The sequence below is a fragment of the Triticum dicoccoides genome, chromosome 5A (genome assembly GCF_002162155.2).
Source record: "Triticum dicoccoides isolate Atlit2015 ecotype Zavitan chromosome 5A, WEW_v2.0, whole genome shotgun sequence".
Lineage (NCBI taxonomy): Eukaryota > Viridiplantae > Streptophyta > Magnoliopsida > Poales > Poaceae > Triticum > Triticum dicoccoides.
In genome coordinates this window covers 30,599,181-30,618,281 of record NC_041388.1, presented here as the reverse complement: position 1 = coordinate 30,618,281, position 19,101 = coordinate 30,599,181, and the positions used below count along the sequence as shown (strand labels likewise).

Below are 19,101 nucleotides of genomic sequence, written 5' to 3'. Positions count from 1 at the left end.
TACAGCTAAGCCCCCAAGTGGGAGGGTTGCTTGCTACTCGGTAGGATTTTTTAAACTTAGGCGAGTACTGGACTGTAGCTAAGCCCCCGAGTGGGAGGGTTGCTCACCACTCGGTAGGATTTTTTAAACTGAGGTGAGTACTGGACTGCAGCTAAGCCCCCGAGTGGGAGGGTTGCTCACCACTCGGTAGGATTTTTTAAACTGAGGCGAGTACTGGACTGCAGCTAAGCCCCCGAGTGGGAGGGTTGCTCACCACTCGGTAGGATTTTTTAAACTTAGGCGAGTACTAGACTGCAGCTAAGCCCCCGAGTGGGAGGGTTGCTCACCACTCGGTAGGATTTTTTAAACTTAGGCGAGTACTGGACTGCATCTAAGCCCCCGAGTGGGAGGGTTGCTCACCACTCGGTAGGATTTTTTAAACTTAGGCGAATCAGGTTCGCAGCTAAACCCCCGAATGGGAGACATGCTCTCCACTCGGTGGGGTTTTAATTTTTGGAACTTAGGCAAATCAGGTTCGCAGCTAAGCCACCCACCGGGGGATTTTGGACACATGCATAAGAAACAACAATTATATAGGAGACTGCAAAAACCTTGTCTTCGATAAACAAACTCAAAGGTACTTCTTATTACATCTCGACAGTCCGAATGATTAACTGTTAAAGTGGCAGAGAAGCTCCGCATTCCAGGCGTGTGGCTCGTCTTTCTTGTGCTCCACATCGTACAGGTGATATGCACCATTGTGGAGCACTTTGGTGATGATGAAGGGGGCTTCCTAGGCAGGGGCGAGCTTGTGTGGACGTTGCTGGTCCACTCGGAGAACTAGGTCTCCTTCCTAAAATGCCCGACCCCTGACGTTTCTGGCATGAAAATGCCGCAGATCTTGTTGATAGATGGTCGACCGGATCAGCGCCATCTCTATTTCTTCTTCTAGAAGGTCAACAGCATCCTGACGGGCTTGTTCTACTTCAGCTTCTGAGAAGAGTTCTACTCGTGGGGCATTATGAAGCAAATCAGTCGGTAGTACGGCTTCGGCTCCATAGACCAGGAAGAAGGGAGTCCGCCTAGTCGACCGATTCGGCGTTGTCGTCAGGCCCCACAGTACTGATGGCAACTCATCTACCCAAGCGCCAGCCGCATGCTTTAGATCTCGCATTAGCCTGGGCTTTAATCCTTGGAGGATCAAACCATTTGCTCTTTCTGCTTGTCCATTCGACTGCAGGTGAGCGACTGAAGCATAATCGACTCGAGTGCCATGGGAAGCACAGAAAGCTCTGAATTCATCTGAATCAAAGTTTGATCCATTGTCTATGATGATGTTGTGCGGGACTCCAAACCTAAATGTTAGCTCTCTGACAAAGCTGATGGCAGTGCTCGAATCGAGGCTTTTGATGGGCTTGGCTTCAATCCATTTAGTAAACTTGTCGACTGCAACAAGCAAGTGAGTGAAACCACTTCTGCCAGTCCTCAAGGGTCCAACCATATCCAACCCCCAAACGACAAATGGCCAAACGAGTGGAATGGTCTTCAGGGCTGAGGTGGGTTTGTGAGACATGTTGGAGTAGAACTAGCAACGTTCACATTTGTTGACTATTTCCTTTGCCATTTCATTTGTTCGCGGCCAGTAAAATCCTTCTCGGTATGCTTTGGCCACGATTTTCCGTGAGGACGCATGGTGACCACAGGTCCCTGAGTGGATATCATTGAGGATCATTCAACCTTCTTCTGGGGTAATGCATCGCTGAGCAACTCCAGTCACACTTTCTCTGTACAGTCGACCGCTTATCACGGTGAAGACTTTGGATCGACGGACGATCTATCGCGCTTCATCCTCGTCTTCTGGCAGCTCTTTTATGAGAATCTATGCAATGTATGGTACAGTCCAATCAGGAATGATGACCAAAACTTCCATGACTAGGTCGACCATAGCTGGGACTTCAACTTCAGTCGGATCAGTGGAACTCTTAGGTTGCGGGGGCTCTTCTGTGAAGGGATCTTCCTGAACTGATGGTGCGTGGAGATGCTCCAAGAACACATTGCTGGGAATGGAACCTCGCTTAGACCTATCTTAGCCAGGTCATCTGTCGCCTGGTTCTTCAATCGGGGAATATGGTGGAGCTCTAAACCTTCAAACCTCTTTTCCAACTTTCTAACTTCATTGCAATAGCCAGTCATAGACGGGCTTCTGACATCCCACTCTTTCACCACTTGATTAACCACCAAATCTTAGTCGCCGAAGACCATTAGGCGACGGACGCCGAGTGAAATGGCCATTCGCAACCCATACAAAAGAGCTTCGTACTCAGCCTCATTGTTGGAGGAATCAATGTGAATCTGAAGGACATAGCTAAGTTTGTCGCCTCGCCGGGATACCAGAACAACTCCAGCACCAGAACCGCTCAACATTTTGGACCCATCAAAGAACAAAAGCCAATGTTCCGACTAGACTTGAGTCGGTTATTGCTATTCAATCCACTTGATGAGGAAATCTGCTATTGCCTGGGATTTGATTGCTTTCTTTGCCTCAAACTTGATATCCAACGGAAGGAGTTCAATCGCCCACTTTGCCACTCGACCAGTTGCGTCTCTGTTGTTCAGAATTTCCAACAATGGAGCGTCGCTGACGACTGTGATGGAGTGATCTGAGAAATAATGTGCCACCTTCTTCGCAATCAAGTAAATTCCATAGACCAACTTTTGGTAATGCGGATACCTCTTCTTGGATGGAGTTAAGACTTCATAAATATAGTACACTGGGTGCTGAACTTTATGGGTTTTACCTTCTTCTTCCCGCTCGGCCGTGAGTACTTTACTGACAACTTGTCCAGTGGCTGCAATATAAAGCAACAAAGGCTCCTTGCTAACAGGAGCAACGAGCACCGGCTGGGTGGAAAGAAAGGTTTTGAGTTTTGCAAACGATACGTCAGCTTCGGGAGTCCACTCGAACTTATCAGATTTCTTCATCAATCGGTAAAGAGGTAATGCCTTTTCACCGAGACGTGAGATGAACCGACTCAAGGCGGCCAAACAACCAGTAAGCTTCTGAACGTCGTGTATGCGCACGGGGTGCTTCATTCGGAGTATTGCGCCGACTTTCTCTGGGTTCACGTCGATTCCTCGTTCGAAAACAAGGAAACCGAGTAACTTGCCACCTGGAACTCCAAATGTACACTTTGACGGGTTAAGCTTGATATCATATCTTCTCAGATTGGCAATGTTTTCAGCGAGGTCAGTCAGTAGGTCGGAACCTTTACGTGACTTAACCACGATCTCATCCATGTATGCCTCCACATTCCGACTGATTTGAGTGAGCAGGCACTTCTGTATCATGCGCATGAATGTGGCGCCGGCATTCTTGAGACCAAAGGGCATGGTAACATAGCAAAAGCAGCCGAATGGGGTGATGAAGGCTGTCTTTATTTCATCGGGGCCATACAGTCAGATCTGATGACACCTAGAATATGCGTCCAGAAAGGATAGTCGCTCACATCCTGCAGTCAGGTCGACTATTTGATCGATGCGGGGTAGAGGAAAATGATCCTTCAGGTAGGCCCGATTGATGTGCTTGAAGTCAATGCACATACATAGTGAATCATCTTTCTTGGGAACCATGACGACATTGGTGAGCCACTCGGAGTGGTAAATCTCTCGGATGAACTCAGCTGCCAGAAGCCGAGCCACTTCTTCGCCAATCACCTTTCGCTTTTCCACGGTGGACCGACGCAGATACTCTTTCACAGGTTTAACTTTTGGGTCGACTCGCAAACGGTGCTCAGCCAGATCCCTGGGTACACCTGGCATGTTAGAAGGTTTCCATGCAAATATGTCCCAGTTCTCACGGAGGAACTGGATGAGCGCTTCTTCCTATTTGTCATCGAGTGTTGTTGATATATGAGTCGGAGCAGCATTGGGATCAGTCGGGTGAATATGAACTGACTTTGTTTCACTAGTCGACTTAAATGTAGACTCTGAAGTAGGCTTTTTAGCTCCCAACAAATCACTTGGATCCGCCGTCTTCTTGTATTCCTCCATTTCAATTGCTGCCATCTGTTTATCAGCAATCTTTGAGCCCTTCTGGAAGCACTCTTCAGCTCGCTACCGATTACCAGTGACTGTAATCACGCCTCTAGGGCCAGGCATCTTGAGCTTGAGATACAGATAACATGGTCGAGCCATGAAACGGGCATACGCAGTCCTGCCCAAGATAGCATGATAGGCACTATTAAAATCCACGACATCAAACGTCAACTTTTCCTTCCGGTAATTCTTTGAATCGCCGAAAGCCACGTCAAGGGTGATCTGGCTTAGTGAATCTGCCTTCTTCCCTGGTATAACTCTGTGAAACAGCATGTTACTCTCACTGAGCTTGGACATCAGAATGCCCATCCCATGGAGGGTCTCAGCATACAAGATGTTCAATCCGCTGCCACCATCCATCAAAACTTTGGTCAATCAGGTACCTCCAACGACCGGGTCGACCACCAATGCTTGCCTCCCAGGGGCGGCAACGTGCGATGGGTGATCTGACTTGTCGAATGTAATGGAGGTCTTTGACCACTTTAGATACGTCGGTGTCGCCGGAGTGACCATGTTCACTTCTCTGTTGATGACTTTCAGTTGACTTTTGCTTTCAACATCAGCAAAAATTACCAAAGTGGAGTTTATATTGGGAAAACCATCATCATCCTCTTCTTTGTCCTCATCTTTATCAGACTATTTTTCCTTCTCACTGGGTTGCTTTTCTCTGAACTACTATATAAGGACTCGGCACTACCGAGTGGTATGCTTAGGATAGATGAGATTTCCCTCTTCATCCTTCTTGATGTGAATGTGACATGGTAAATCCAACACATCGCTATCGGTTGCATCTTTCACCTTCTTAGGAGTCCAGGGCCCTTTAGGCTTTCCTTTAGCCTTCCCTTGGGTTGCCACTGCAACTTCTCCAGGTGCTATAGGCTCTGCCTTGCGCTTCTGCTTCCGATTGGAATTTCCTCCTCTGCTATCCTGGCTGACCGGTTTACTCTTTCCAATGCGGAGTCGATCTTCTTCTTCGTCGTTGGCGTACCGAGTGGCTATCTCCATCATTCAAGTCAGAGACATGTCTCCTATCCGACCGAATTTTAGGTTGAGCTCCCGGTACCGAACGCCCTCCTTGAAGGCGCACACTGCTTGATGATGGGACACGTTTTCTATAGTGTGGTGTAAAGTGGTCCATCTCTAAATGTAATCTCTCAAAATTTCATTCGGCTTTTGCACGCAGTGCTGCAATTCAGTCAATCCTGTGGGTCGTTTGCACGTGCCCTCAAACGTTCTAACAAACACTCGGGCCAACTCTTCCCAGCTAAAAATACTTCTTGGAGCTAACTGAATCAACCAAGCTCTGGCTGACCCTTCAAGAATCAGGGGAAGATGCTTCATGGCAACATCATTTGCTCCACCGATCTGCACAGCCACTCGGTAATCCTCAAGCCAAGTGTCAGGCTTTGATTCTCTAGTGAACTTACTTACTCCAGTCGCCAACCTGAAGTTGGGACGGATCTCTGCAGCTCTCATAGCTCTGCTAAAACTTTCGGGACCGGAAACGTGGACCCTGTTTACAGTTGGGCGATCTCTGTCCTGCCCTTCTCTCTGTGCTCGGTTCCTGTCGACTAGACCTTGCACCAATATTGACCTTGCGTCAAACCCTGGCTCCCTTGTGTCGACCGACCTTCTCCTCTCTTTGCTGTACGGGCACCTATCATCATTATGCCGAGGCACGTATGATTCGCCCCTCGGAGGGGGCGTAGGCACTCGACGGCGGTCATCACGGTCGAGCCGACGATCTTGTTGCTCATTGTTCCGACCCAAATACTGCCCTTGACGATGCTCGCTTCCCTCACGCCACGGAGCCGATCTTGGGCTATGGGCCGACTGGGCGGTATCAGCCACCACAGATCTGCTATGGATTCTGTTGCGCGACTGGGAAACCGATGTGTTCTGCTCTCTTGCTGCTCGGAGCAGCGCCCTGATCTGCATTAAACCTCTTCTAGCTTCCAACTGGGACGGCTGAATGGATTCTGAATCGGAGTGCGGTATACCTGCAGTTCTGGTGGAAATAATTGCCGCTATTGTCGACTGGACTCGGGGATTTGCCACTGAGCGTGCTCGTCGAGTGAACGCTGAAGATTCTCCAGTCGAGTGCGCTCAGCCAAAGTGGCTAAATGCACTGCCTCCAAGGCCCGAGCCTCAGAGGTCTCTCTAACAACGGGCGTGTGCAGGGCCTCCATATTGCGGTGGTGAAGTTCCTCCCTCTGCTGAGAAGAGAGAGTTTCAGGATGATACTCTTCATGAATACGCGACGGCTCGCCGCCGCCCTCATTGCCGCCGTTGCGACGCATGCCAGGCGGGCTACGGGGCATGTCGACCATCAGGACTTCTGCCGCGGGGTCGCTGCTGTCGCACTCGGATGTGATCTTGATGGAGCCAGTCAAACAGGCCGTAGAGAGATTCGTCGGGCTCAATTGCCACGACTTGGGGGGTGGCCGACTGATGTGCCACCGCGTGCTTCACCCACCGCTGAATCCGCGACCGACCGGATCGCTTGCCACGGCATACAGTGGGGAGCGAGGATACCGCAGGAGCCGACCGATACTGGGTCGACGGCTGTCGTAGCAGGACGCCGCGAACGCACGCACCAAAGTGCGTCGCTCCACGGACAGGGAGTGCCTCGACATCGAGAGGAGCTTCCTGAAGCCAGGAGGAGTCGTCGGCGATGAAGACGAGCGCGCCGAGACAGATCTTGCAGCCCTCAGCTAGACCTCCACCGGAAACCATGATGAAAATAGTCGAAGAAAATTGTAACCTCATCGGAAAGTCGCTAAGACGCCTGCCCCACGGCGGGCACCAACTGTCATGGTTCTAAGTATGATAGTAAAGTAGGGGGGTAAGAATGTAGAGGCAAGATCCTAGCTACGGTGAGATTGTGCACGCAAGATGTACGAGTTCAGGCCCTTTGCGGAGGAAATAACAACCCTACATCTCGGTGCCCAGAGGCTTTGGTCGATTGGAATATGTGTGAAGTTACAGGGGGTGCGAACCCTTGTGCCAGAGGAGGGGAGTGGCTTATATAGAGTGTGCCGGACCCCTCCCGTCCTCAATTACACAGGGTTTAAGGTACATAAAGATGGACATTACTGATAAGGTCAGCAATAAAGATACATGAATGGCTTTCAATTCTATAGGGTAACGCCGGACCGTTGCCATTCAGAGTGACCTTAGATCTTCTAGCTGTCAAGTGATTCTTGTCACGGTCGAGTGCTCACTCCTTTGTCGAGTGAACTTGAGTCTTCCAAGTGGAGTGTTTACGGCCGAGTAAATGATGGTATCCCTCGAATGCTTACGACTTTTATGCCAGTGTCCTTGGGGAGGGTGTCTAGGTCAGGCCTATGACCCTACCCCAGGTGCATGTCTTCATCAATATGCACTTATGATTGGAACTATAGCAAGCATCCACAACTAATAAAGATCATTAAGGTAAATCCCAACCATAGCATTAAAGCATCAAGTCCCCTTTATCCCATATGCAACAACCCCCTTACTCGGGTTTATGCTTCTGTCACTCAAGCAACCCACTATAAGCGAATCATGAACGTATTGCAACACCCTACAACGGGAATCCCTCATGCTTGCGCGACACGGAGGGCACAATAGGACAGCACCAAAATAAAACATACAACTCATACCAATCTAGATCATCAATCAACCCAAAGACAAAGGATATCTACTCGAAACATCATAGGATGGCAACACATCATTGGATCATAATATATGGCATAAAGCACCATGTTCAAGTAGGTATTACAGCGGGGTGCGGGAGAGTGGACCATGTAAAAGAGGTGAGGATGGTGATGTTGATGAAGACGATCACCGCGACGATGATTCCCCTCCCGATGGCACTCCGGTGCCATCGAGAGAGAGGAGGAGAGGTTCTCCCCCTTGTGCTTCCTCCTCCATGGCCTCCCCCCAGATGGGGAGAGGTTCTCCCTCTAGTCCTTGGCCTTCATGGTGATGATGGCTCCTCCGGGATCCTCCTCCATAACCTCCGGTGATGATGGCCCCCTCCGGCAGGGTGCCAGAGAGGGCCTAGATTGATTTCTCGTGGCTACAAAGGCTTGCGGCGGCGGAACTTTTGATCTAGGTTATTTTCTGGAGGTTTGGGCATTTATAGGAGAGGTTGGCGTCGAGAACAAGTCAGGGGGCCGCACGGGAAGTCCACGAGGCACAAGGGCGCGCCTAGGGGGGTGGGGGCGCCCCACCCTCGTCGGGCCCACGGGACTCCCCTCCGGTAGATTTTTGTTCCAGTATTTTTTATATTTTCCAGAAAAATTCTTCGTTGATTTTCATCGCATTCCGAGAAATTTTATTTCTGCACAAAAACAACACCACGGTAGTTCTGCTGAAAACAGCGTCAGTCCGGGTTAGTTCTAATAAAATCATACCAAAATCATATAAAACTATTGTAAACAAGGAATGAATACTTCATAAATTATAGATACGTTGGAGACGTATCAACATCCCCAAGCTTAATTCCCGCTCGTCCTCGAGTAGGTAAATGATAAAAGAAATAATTTATGAAGTGTGAATGCTAGCAAGTGCATAAATTTGATCAATGATAGTTCCAATCACTTTTTCTAGCATCATTATATATCATAATAGTAGCTTAACTCATAAAACTTCTCATGATCAAGTAACAAGCTATTCACATGTTAAAGTATAGATCATAAACTTTCTTGAGACCTAACAAACCGTGCTCTTAGTCATCAAACAATTGCAATTCATTTTATTTTCGGAAGAGTCCATGTAAGAGCTTTGTTTCAGCAAACTCCACATACTCAACTATCATTTAATCTTTCACAATTGCTAATACTCATGTGATATTAATGGGTTCAAAGTTTTAATCGGACACAAAGAAAGATAGGGGCTTATAGTTTCGCCTCCCAACCTTTTACCTAAAGGGTAATGTCAACAATAATAATTTATGAAAACCTACATCCAAGTGGATATATATATATATCCGGATCGCTCCAACACAAAGTGCTGGCCAAAGGAAAAAGTGTAAAAATGAAAGGTGATGATCACTGTGACTCTTGTATTAAGGGTAGAAGGTAAAAGTAAAAGATAGGCCCTTCGCAGAGGGAAGCAGAGGTTGTCATGCGCTTTTATGGTTGAATGCACAAAATCTTAATGCAAAAGAACGTCACTTTATATTGGCTCTTGTGATAAAGACCTTTATTATGCAGTCCATCGCTTTTATTTCTCCCCTATCACAAGTTCGTATAAAGCTTATTTTCTTCACACTAAAGATCATACATATTTAGAGAGCAATTTTTATTGCATGCACCGATGTCAACTTACTTGAAGGATTTTACTCAATCCATAGGTGGGTATGGTGGACTCTCATGGCAAAACTGGTTTAAGGAATGTTTGGACGCACAAGTAGTATCTCTACTTGGTGCAAAGAATTTGGCTAGCATGAGAGGGAAAGGCAAGCTCAATATGTTGGATGATCCAAGACAATATAACATTTCGAATATAGGAAAACATAACCCATTAAGTTGTCTTCCTTGTCCAACATCAACTTTTTAGCATGTCATATTTTAATGAGTGCTCACAATTACAAAAGATGTCCAAGATAGTATATTTATATATGAAATCTCTCTTCCTTCAATATTCTTTCATGAATTGTTCAAGTGATCAATTCTGCATTTGCTAACTTCCAATAAGTTTACTACCTATACTTATTATGTGTGAAGTCATTACTCCCCATGTTGTAAGCATATGAAACGTATATAAATTCAGATTTATGATATTCGATTCATTCAACCATTTACTCATAGGATATATGTGAAACACGTGAGTAAATGACAAACTACTCCAAAAAGATATAAGTGAAGAACACTGAGTAGTCAAATAATTAACTAGCCATGGGAGGATTCTTTTTCATTCAAGATTTCAGATCCAATGATTTTATTCAAACAGCAAGGAAAATTTAAAATATGCTCCAAGCAAAACACATATCATGTGACAAATAAAAATATAGCTCCGAGTAAGGTATACCGATAGTTTTGAAGACGGGAGAGGGGATGCCTTCCGGGGCATCCCCAAGCTTAGACGCTTGAGTCTTCCTTGAATATTACCTTGGGTTGTCTTGGTCATCCCCAAGCTTAGGGTCTTTCCACTCCTTATTCTCCTCATATCGATATCTCACCCAAATCTTGAAAACTTCAATCACACAAAAACTTAACGGAACTTCGTGAGATAGGTTAGTATGGTATAGAGTAAACCATTTACTTTGGTTCTATCAAAGACAAGATTCATAATTGTTCTCACAAAATGCCTACTGTACCATATCATTTATACAATTTATATTAAGAAATATAAGCTATAGAAAATAGAAAACAAGCAAACTATGCAATGAACACAGAATCTGTCAGAAACAAAACAGTCTGTAATGATCTGAACAGCAACCATACTTCTGCTACTCCAAAAATTATGAAATAAATTGGTGCACATGAGGAATTTGTCTATTAATCTTCTGAAAAAAGAATCAACTCAATCGCACTCTTCTGTAAAAAGTGACAGCTAATCTCGTGAGCGCAAAGTTTCAGTTTTTTACAGCAAGATCACATTAACTTTCACCCAAGTCTTTCCAAAGGTCTTACTTGGCACTTTATTGAAACAAAAGATATAATACATAATTACTACAGTAGCTTAATCATGAGAACACACAAAAACAGTAAGGGTAAATATTGGGTTGTCTCCCAACAAGCGCTTTTCTTTAATGCCTTTTAGCTAGGCATGACGATTTCAATGATGCTCACATAAAAGATAAGAATTGAAACATAAAGAGAGCATCATGAAGAATATGACTAGCACATTTAAACCTAACCTACTTCCTATGCCTAGGGATTTTGTGAGCACACAATTTATGGGAACAAGAATCAACTAGCATAGGAAAGCAAAACAAGTATAACTTCAAAACTTTAAGCACATAGAGAGGAAACTTGATATTATCGCAACTCCTACAAGCATGTATTCCTCCCTCATAATAATTTTCAGTAGCATTATGAATGAGTTCAAAAATATAACCAGCACATAAAGCATTTTGTTCATGATTTACAAGCATAGAAATTTTACTAGTCTTCACATAAGCAAAATTCTTCTCATTCGGAATAGTGGGAGCAAACTCAACAAAGTAACTGTCATGTGAGGCATAATATAGACTAACCAATATCTAAGCTCAAAATATATAAGTGAAGCACACGAAGCATTCTATAAAACCATACTCAAAAGATTTAAGTGAAGCACAAAGAGCAATTCTATAAGATCATACTTAAAAGATATAAGTGAAGCACATGAAGTATTCTATAGATCAATAAAGGGCTATCTCATACTAGCATGGTTCTTAAAGGAAAAACAAAAACACAAAGGACAAAAATTATGTGAACAAAACAAAAACCGAGGTATACCGATAATTGTTGAAGAAGAAAGATGGGACGCCAACCGGGGCATCCCCAAGCTTAGATTCTTGAGCATCCTTGAAATATTTACTTGGGGTGCCTTGGGCATCCCCAAGATTGAGCTCTTGCCTCTCTTTATTCTTCTCATATTGATAGCTCCTCGATCTTCGAACACTTCATCCACACAAAACTTTAACAAAAACTTTGTGAGATCTGTTAGTGTAATAAAGCAAATCACTACCTTTAGGTACTGTTGCAAACTTATTACAATTTCATATTAGAAATATATCTACTGTATTCCAACTTCACCATGGTTCATACCCCCCGATACTACCCATAGATTCATCAAAATAAGCGAACAACTCATAGAAAACAGAATCTGTCAAAAACAGGACAGTCTGTAGTAATCTGAAAGTTTAGTAAACTTCTGTAACTCCAAAAAATTCTAAACAAATATGAAAATTTAAACAATTTGTACAGAAGTAATGTGCAAAAAGTTTCAAACCCATTTAACTTTCTAGTAAAAAAATGTAAAATCACGCGCTACAGCCAAAGTTTCTGTTTTTGTACTGTATATAGTAAACAAGCAATCTAATCATCCTAAAACCGAAGCTTGGCACATTATTTTTATAATACAATGGATATATACAAGGGGATAATTATTTTCAGAGAAGCTTCCATGAATTTTTTTTACATTGTTTCCATGAGCATGAACACAAGTGTTCAAGGCCGACCCTCACTTCTCCAATGCATAACCTTCCAATCACTTCTCTTATTGAAAAACTGTTTAGGTATGAGAGGCAAGTATTTTTATTGTATTTACATTCTTTTTAAAAAAATGTATGTTTCACCCACAACTAAACATAAACAAAAGAGGGAAAACAAAATCTACTTAGTGAAGAAAGCAAACAAGCACACACGAGAATACAAACCCCACGCTATTGCTCCCCGGCAATGGCACCAGAAAAGAGCTTGATAATCCCCAAGTGCAGGGAATCATCATAGCAATTCCCAAAGGTGGAAGTGATAAATATGGAGTGTCGAACCCACAAGGAGATAAAGGTAAGATCAATATTCTCTCAAGTCCTATTTGCCACTGATACGACTCTATGTACACCGAACGTTTGCTTCCAACTAGAAACGAGAAATAAGACTACGTTGTGGGTATGAAGAGGATAACTTTGCATGGTATCGGAGAGATAAAATATAAAAGTAGATGATGTTATCATAAAGATAGAATATATTACTAAATATTATAAATAGCGAGTGTGGAATAATGATGGATCGGTGTGCGGAATTGTCTTAGGCAATTGTTAACAAGACCGGTAGTCGTCATTGCAATTTCATACGAGGGAGAGGCATAAGCTAACATACTTTCTCTTCTTGGATAATATGCACTTATGATTGGAACTCTAGAAAGCATCCGCAACTACTAAAGATCATTAAGGTAAAACCCAACCATAGCATTAAAGCATCAAGTCCCCTTTATCCCATACACAACAACCCCCTTACTCGGGTTTATGCTTCTGTCACTCAAGCAACCCACTATAAGCGAATCATGAACATATTGCAACACCCTACAGCGGGAATCCCTCACGCTTCCGTGACACGGAGGGCGCAATAAGACAACACCAAAATAAAACATACAACTCATACCAATCTACATCATCAATCAACCCAAAGACAAAGGATATCTACTCAAAACATCATAGGATGTCAACACATCATTGGAACATAATATGTGGCATAAAGCACCATGTTCAAGTAGGGATTACAGAGGGGTGCGGGAGAGTGGACCGCGTAAAAGAGGTGAGGATGGTGATGTTGATGAAGACGATCACCGCGGCGATGATTCCTCTCCCGATGGCACTCCGGTGCCACCGAGAGAGAGGAGGAGAGGTTCTCCCCCTTGTGCTTCCTCCTCCATGGCCTCCCCCCTGGATGGGGAGAGGTTCTCCCTCTAGTCCTTGGCCTTCATGGTGATGATGGCCCCTCCGGGATCCTCCTCCATAGCCTCCGGTGATGATGGCCCCCTCCGGCAGGGTGCCATAGAGGGCCTAGATTGATTTATCATGGCTACAGAGGCTTGCAGCGGCGGAACTTCCAATCTAGGTTATTTTCTGGAGGTTTGGGAATTTATAGGAGAGGTTGGCATCGAGAACAAGTCAGGGGGGCCCACGGGAAGTCCACGAGGCACAGGGGCACGCCCAGGAGGGGAGGGGTGGGCGCGCGCCTCACCCTCGTGGGGCCCACGGGACTCCCTTCTGGTAGATTTTTGTTCCAGTATTTTTATATTTTCCAGAAAAATTCTTCGTTGATTTTCATCGCATTCCGAGAACTTTTATTTCTACACAAAAACAACACCACGATAGTTCTGCTGAAAACAGCGTCAGTCCGGGTTAGTTCTAATCAAATCATACCAAAATCATATAAAACTATTGTAAACATGGCATGAATACTTCATAAATTATAGATACGTTGGAGACGTATAAATGTCTTGCGTCCCGCGCTCGCACATGCCGACCTCACCTCTGGAGCCCACAAGGGACCTCGAGCCTCCTCCTCTCTTTAGCCATCCCTTGGCATCTGCCATGCGCCCACCACGACAGCCTTGACAAGCCATTTGAGCATGTCCCTATGGTTGATAGGAAGAGGAAGAGGGGTGTCCTGATGAAGGAGGAGATCAGTGTCTTCACCAGTATGACTGAGGCCGTGAAGGAGGTGGCAACCGCCACTAGGGAGAGCAAGTCTGTCGACGTCCACCCTGACCTTTAAAACATAGTCATGGAGCAAGGTGGCTTCAATGATGAGGCTCTCGTGGCAGCTCTGAGCCACCTGCTGGACAACAAGGTCCAGGGTGTTGGATTTGTTGCCATGGCAGACGCACACATGGTGCTCTGGCTCAGGAGTTGACTGGGCAAGCACTACTACTAGAGCTTGATGTTGGTTACCGCGTGCATGATCCTCGATGGCGATGGCGATGGCGACAAGGATGACGATGACGATGACGACGCATATTTTGTGTAGCTAGGGATTGAAAACAATTTGATGGTCTGTATATTTTTGGTGAGGTGGTATATACTAACCACAGTGATCCTCAGGGTGATCACGAACTTGAGGTGGTAGGACGACACTCTCTTTTGGATGTGGTGGTGGTACGATGACACCATAGTAGTGCTAGGTTGAACTTGCTATGCCATATGCTCATGCATGCTTACCAGTTCTCTACTGCTACATTGCTTGTTGTTTGTGTGCTCCATTGCTTGCTGCTTGATTGCTCAATTGCTTGCTACTTCAACTGTTGCTCTTTGTGCACTGCCAGGACAAGTGTTATGTGGCGCCGGGAGGGCATCATGGGCTTACAGTTCATGGGAAGCTTGCAACCAACAAGTTTCAGAGTACAACGACAGCAACCATAGAGGGTTTAAGACTAGGCAGGCGGCTGAAGATGCTTACGCCAAGTTTGTGCGAAAGCAGGCATGCAAGGTTGAAGTTGGCAAGGCGGCGGCACAATTTGGGGTGAAGACTTTGATCATCATCACGTAGTTCATCGCCATTGCAGTGTTGTGGTGTTGGTGTGATAGCTGTGATCATGTGTAAGGTAACCTCACCACATAGGATACAAGGTTAGCACACCTCGCACCCTGTGTGAAACCAAACTGCGTGCTTGTGTGTGAGATGAGACAATGCAGGCAACCAAACAACGTGCGCAAAGCTATCCCTTAATGCAGACGAGCAAGATGCAGGCAACCAAACAAGTGTTCGTTTTTAGTCTGTTTCTACTAAGTCATGCTTCATTGAGCCAGGCCTCATTAAGCTAGGCTGGGGTGGAATGGCAACCAAACATGCCTTATAATTCTGATCTAGGGCTTTGACCGACTAGTTGAGCGGGTCAAGGTTAAGGCTGAGTCGTGGCACAATTCTGGAAATCTCCCCAGATAATTAATCATGATATCCGTGTGCGTACGTCCATTGGTGATGGAGATGGTACTCTCTTTTGTCTTGATCCATGGCGCATAAGGAACTCGTTTAGCATCGATTTTTCACATCTCTTCGCGCTTTGCTCCGATCCGCTGCTATTAGTAGCCTCGGTTGTTCGTGATGAGAATTGGAACATCTCATTTCGACTAACATTCGGACTCAAGGAAACTTTATCTTTGATTGAGTTGCGGCATGCCCTTTCATCTTTGCTGTCGGACGCCTGGACACCGTGTTTTCGCACCTTGCCCCTTGGGAGCTCGTCTCCGTCTGGTCAGGTTATTGTGCTCTGTGTCATGTGCCTACCCTTGTTTCGTCCCCACATCTACGAAAAGTGCCGATGCCATTGAAAATTAAGAACTTTGTCCGGCAATTGCTTCCTGGTTACCTCTCGTCGGGGATGAAGGTGGCAAAGCGACATCGACCTCAAAATGGTATTTGTCCTCTTTGCGGGATCCCCGAGCCAGGGACCTGTATCTGCTTCTCCTATCCCGCCGTACAGTTCTTGTGGAGTGTTGTCCGTGAGGCTCTAGGGCCTGAAAGTCATGCCTCGACGAACTTTGGCGAATTTTTATCTGCCGACACTCATCATACTGGTAGGAGGAGGCACCTCTTCTGGTTGGTGTTCGCAATGATGGCCTGGATCCTTTGGGCTATGCGTAACGAGCCGGCTATCAGGAGGGTTTTTTATGGTGTGTTTCTGACTCTATGTTCAAAATTTTGGCATTTTGCAAGTAGTGGCGGGAAAAGGGACTAGCTAGGAGTCATGTTGTACTCCATTGATGCCTCTTGTATCGGTTTACTTTTAGCTTTTGGAAATGTCTTCTGTCATTGCCGTAACAGACCTATTTATTTCATTCTTTCGTACTTGGATCTTTGGTTGTATGGATGTGATGGTTCCTTTATATATATAAAGCAGGAAGAAATCATGTTCAAAAATAAATAAAAAATGAATAATATACACTCCGAATTAGCCATTTTCACCTTTGGAAATAGTCTTTTCCATTGCATCTTTTAAATATGCAAAATTTGCATGTATCAAATTAACCCAAGTTTCTTTTGTGGGTCTATATTTTCTTTTGAAACAATTTTTTGCCGGACTTTTTGCGAAACAAATTGAGGGTATATGTCATGTAGTCAGCACTGGATGTGGTGTGCCTTTTTCTAGAAAAAGTTATTATGCTATAAGCATGTGAGACGAACACCATGACACCTATTATTGGTGCGCACCAAAAAGTAGCCCAACTAATTGATGGGATCCATTAGCGTCACGCACAAGATTAACGCCGCCGATCGATCTCCATCCACATAGACCCTACATGTCGATCTCGGATCTATATCTCGTGTAGCAATTAGATGGCAAGTCACTGTGCGTAGCACAGTGACTGGAAAAGTTAACGCAAGCAAGTGCTAGAAAACAAAAGGAGTAAATTATTGCCGGTGTCCTAGCTAGTCGTTGCAATATTCTACAATTTACCCTGTTTAACAACAAAATCTTGTTGAAAAACAATCAACAAGATTTGTTGTACATTCTGAAAGCTTGGACCCACTTGTCAGATTCATGCTACAGTTGATTAGAACGCCTGATAATTCAAAGTAAATCATAAGAATTTTAGATATTGGGGGAGAAAAGTTCATGTCCCACATATCTTAACTCACAATTGAGCAATGCATATTGCACAATTTTGATACTCCCTCTGATCCATATTAATTGTCGCTGATTTAGCACAACACTTTTATTAAAAAAATGCTACCTTAAATTACATTTTTACTATAGATTCAAAACTCAAGCAAATAAGAAATTTACAGTATAATTTAGATCACCGTTGGAAAGAGCTCTCGAGCAATTGCCACTTAATTTGGAGTTAATTAAAATGTTTGACAATTATGTGTGGCAGCTGCTGATCAGCTATGCATTAGGAAGAATGAACAAAACACAAATGCTTAGCTATAGCAATAGATGGGCTGTTGTTTCTCTTGCAAAATATAAATTGTACAATCATTTACACCACAACACCAAATGGCCTCGACAACGGACTTATGGCCATCGGTTCCTTTTTCTGTTTTTCGATTCTATAGAAAATTTGGGATTCTAGGAATGCTCAGGTCCTCGAGCACGACACTCACTCTTTGGCCTCTACCATTAGGAACATTGTTGCCGATTTCTCTCTTTGGACTTATAGACTAAAGAATCCAGGTCGTTGCCATGTCATGGTGGATTTAATACTACGTACCTCTTCTCACGCTCAAACATGCAACTGCCATCCATACATGGCCACCTTTGAGTATAGATCCTCTCCCCAGGTGATTATTAAAAAAAACTATTTGAAGAAATTTTCAATATTATTTGCTGTAACATTGCACTACACTTTGTTTGTTTTTTCATCTTTTTGGCACTCCCTTTTAAGGGTTTTTTTTTGTAGAACTTGGGAGAAACTGAAAACAACACTATATAGATGTCCGGCCGGCGCCTAGTCGGCAATGGAACAACTACTTGTTTATTATCATCAATTGCACGCTCGGTACAATCAGGTACACTCATTAACCAAGTACCCACCACTACTAAAAGGGGAGAAGAGAAAGAGAGGAAAATAATAACAATAATAACAATAATAACAAGGAAAAGGACAGAGCTAGGTAGCTAGAGCTTGAGGTTAAGGTCGACCTTCCTCGTCTGTTGCTGCTTCTTGTCGCCGTCCTGGTCGCGCCACCAGCTGCCCCCCGGCGAGCCGCCGTCGGCGACGTGGGGGTACCCCTGGTGCTGGCAGGAGTGGGAGACCTGGATGGGGTACATCGTCTGGTGGTTGCTGGGAGCGGCTGAGTTGGTGTTGATGGGGGTGGTGTAGAGGTGCGCGTTCCAGCCGATGTTCCTCTCCTTCTTGTGCGCGTTCTGGTGCCCGCCTAGCGCCTGCGACTTGAGGAACTTCTTGTTGCAGAAGAGGCAGGGGAACAGCCTCACGCCACCACGACCACCATTGCCACTGCGACTGCCATTGCCACCGCCGGATGAAGCAGCCGGAGGAGACGACGGTGACGCCGGCCACGGCGTGTGAGCGAGCGTCAGCGACAGGTCGACGGCGTCCATATCCTCGTCGTCGTCCGTGAAGGCGGGAGGTGGCGGAGCCGCCATTCTTTAGAGAACAAAGGAGATCGAATGCTTTTGATTCAGACTCTGGCTCTCTTGGTGCCAATTCTGTAAATCAAGCCTTTACTACTACTAAGTAGCTGCTGGTGAGGTGAGCTCTGCTTGGGTGTGTGTGTGTGTGTTTATAGGACGGGGCATAAAAGGGAAGCGGACCACGTCCTAAATCTGGGAGAGTTGCATTATTGCCGGGGTGGGTCACCATGGCTGTAGCTGCGGAGGAAGACGACATCCAAGTTGGGTGCCTACTACTGCTGCCCTCACCCTGAAGGAACTGAACCAACATAATTGCTACAGAGATCACATATATAGTTGGTACCTAGTACGTGCTAGTGATCAATATCATATAGTCTATGTGTTCGTTGTTGTAGCTTTTGGAATATGACCATCCTTATCTATGAAAAAATGGGTTATGGTTTCATATTATTGACTACAAGGAATGCAACAGACAGAACAAAATGTTTTGGTAGGTCCTAGCATCGGCCA

General features: G+C 45.1%; 1 protein-coding gene across 1 annotated transcript; it reads right to left on the bottom strand.

Annotated features, from left to right (window-relative positions):
• Positions 1-17,546: 17,546 nt before the first annotated feature.
• LOC119296867 (zinc finger protein GIS3-like) lies at positions 17,547-18,708 on the bottom strand. Its single transcript, XM_037574899.1, has 2 exons — positions 18,253-18,708; positions 17,547-17,657 (listed from the first exon to the last, which is right to left on the bottom strand). Exons 1-2 carry the CDS (start codon positions 18,601-18,603, stop codon positions 17,547-17,549), a joined length of 462 nt encoding a protein of 153 aa, XP_037430796.1. The 5' UTR covers positions 18,604-18,708.
• Positions 18,709-19,101: the final 393 nt, after the last annotated feature.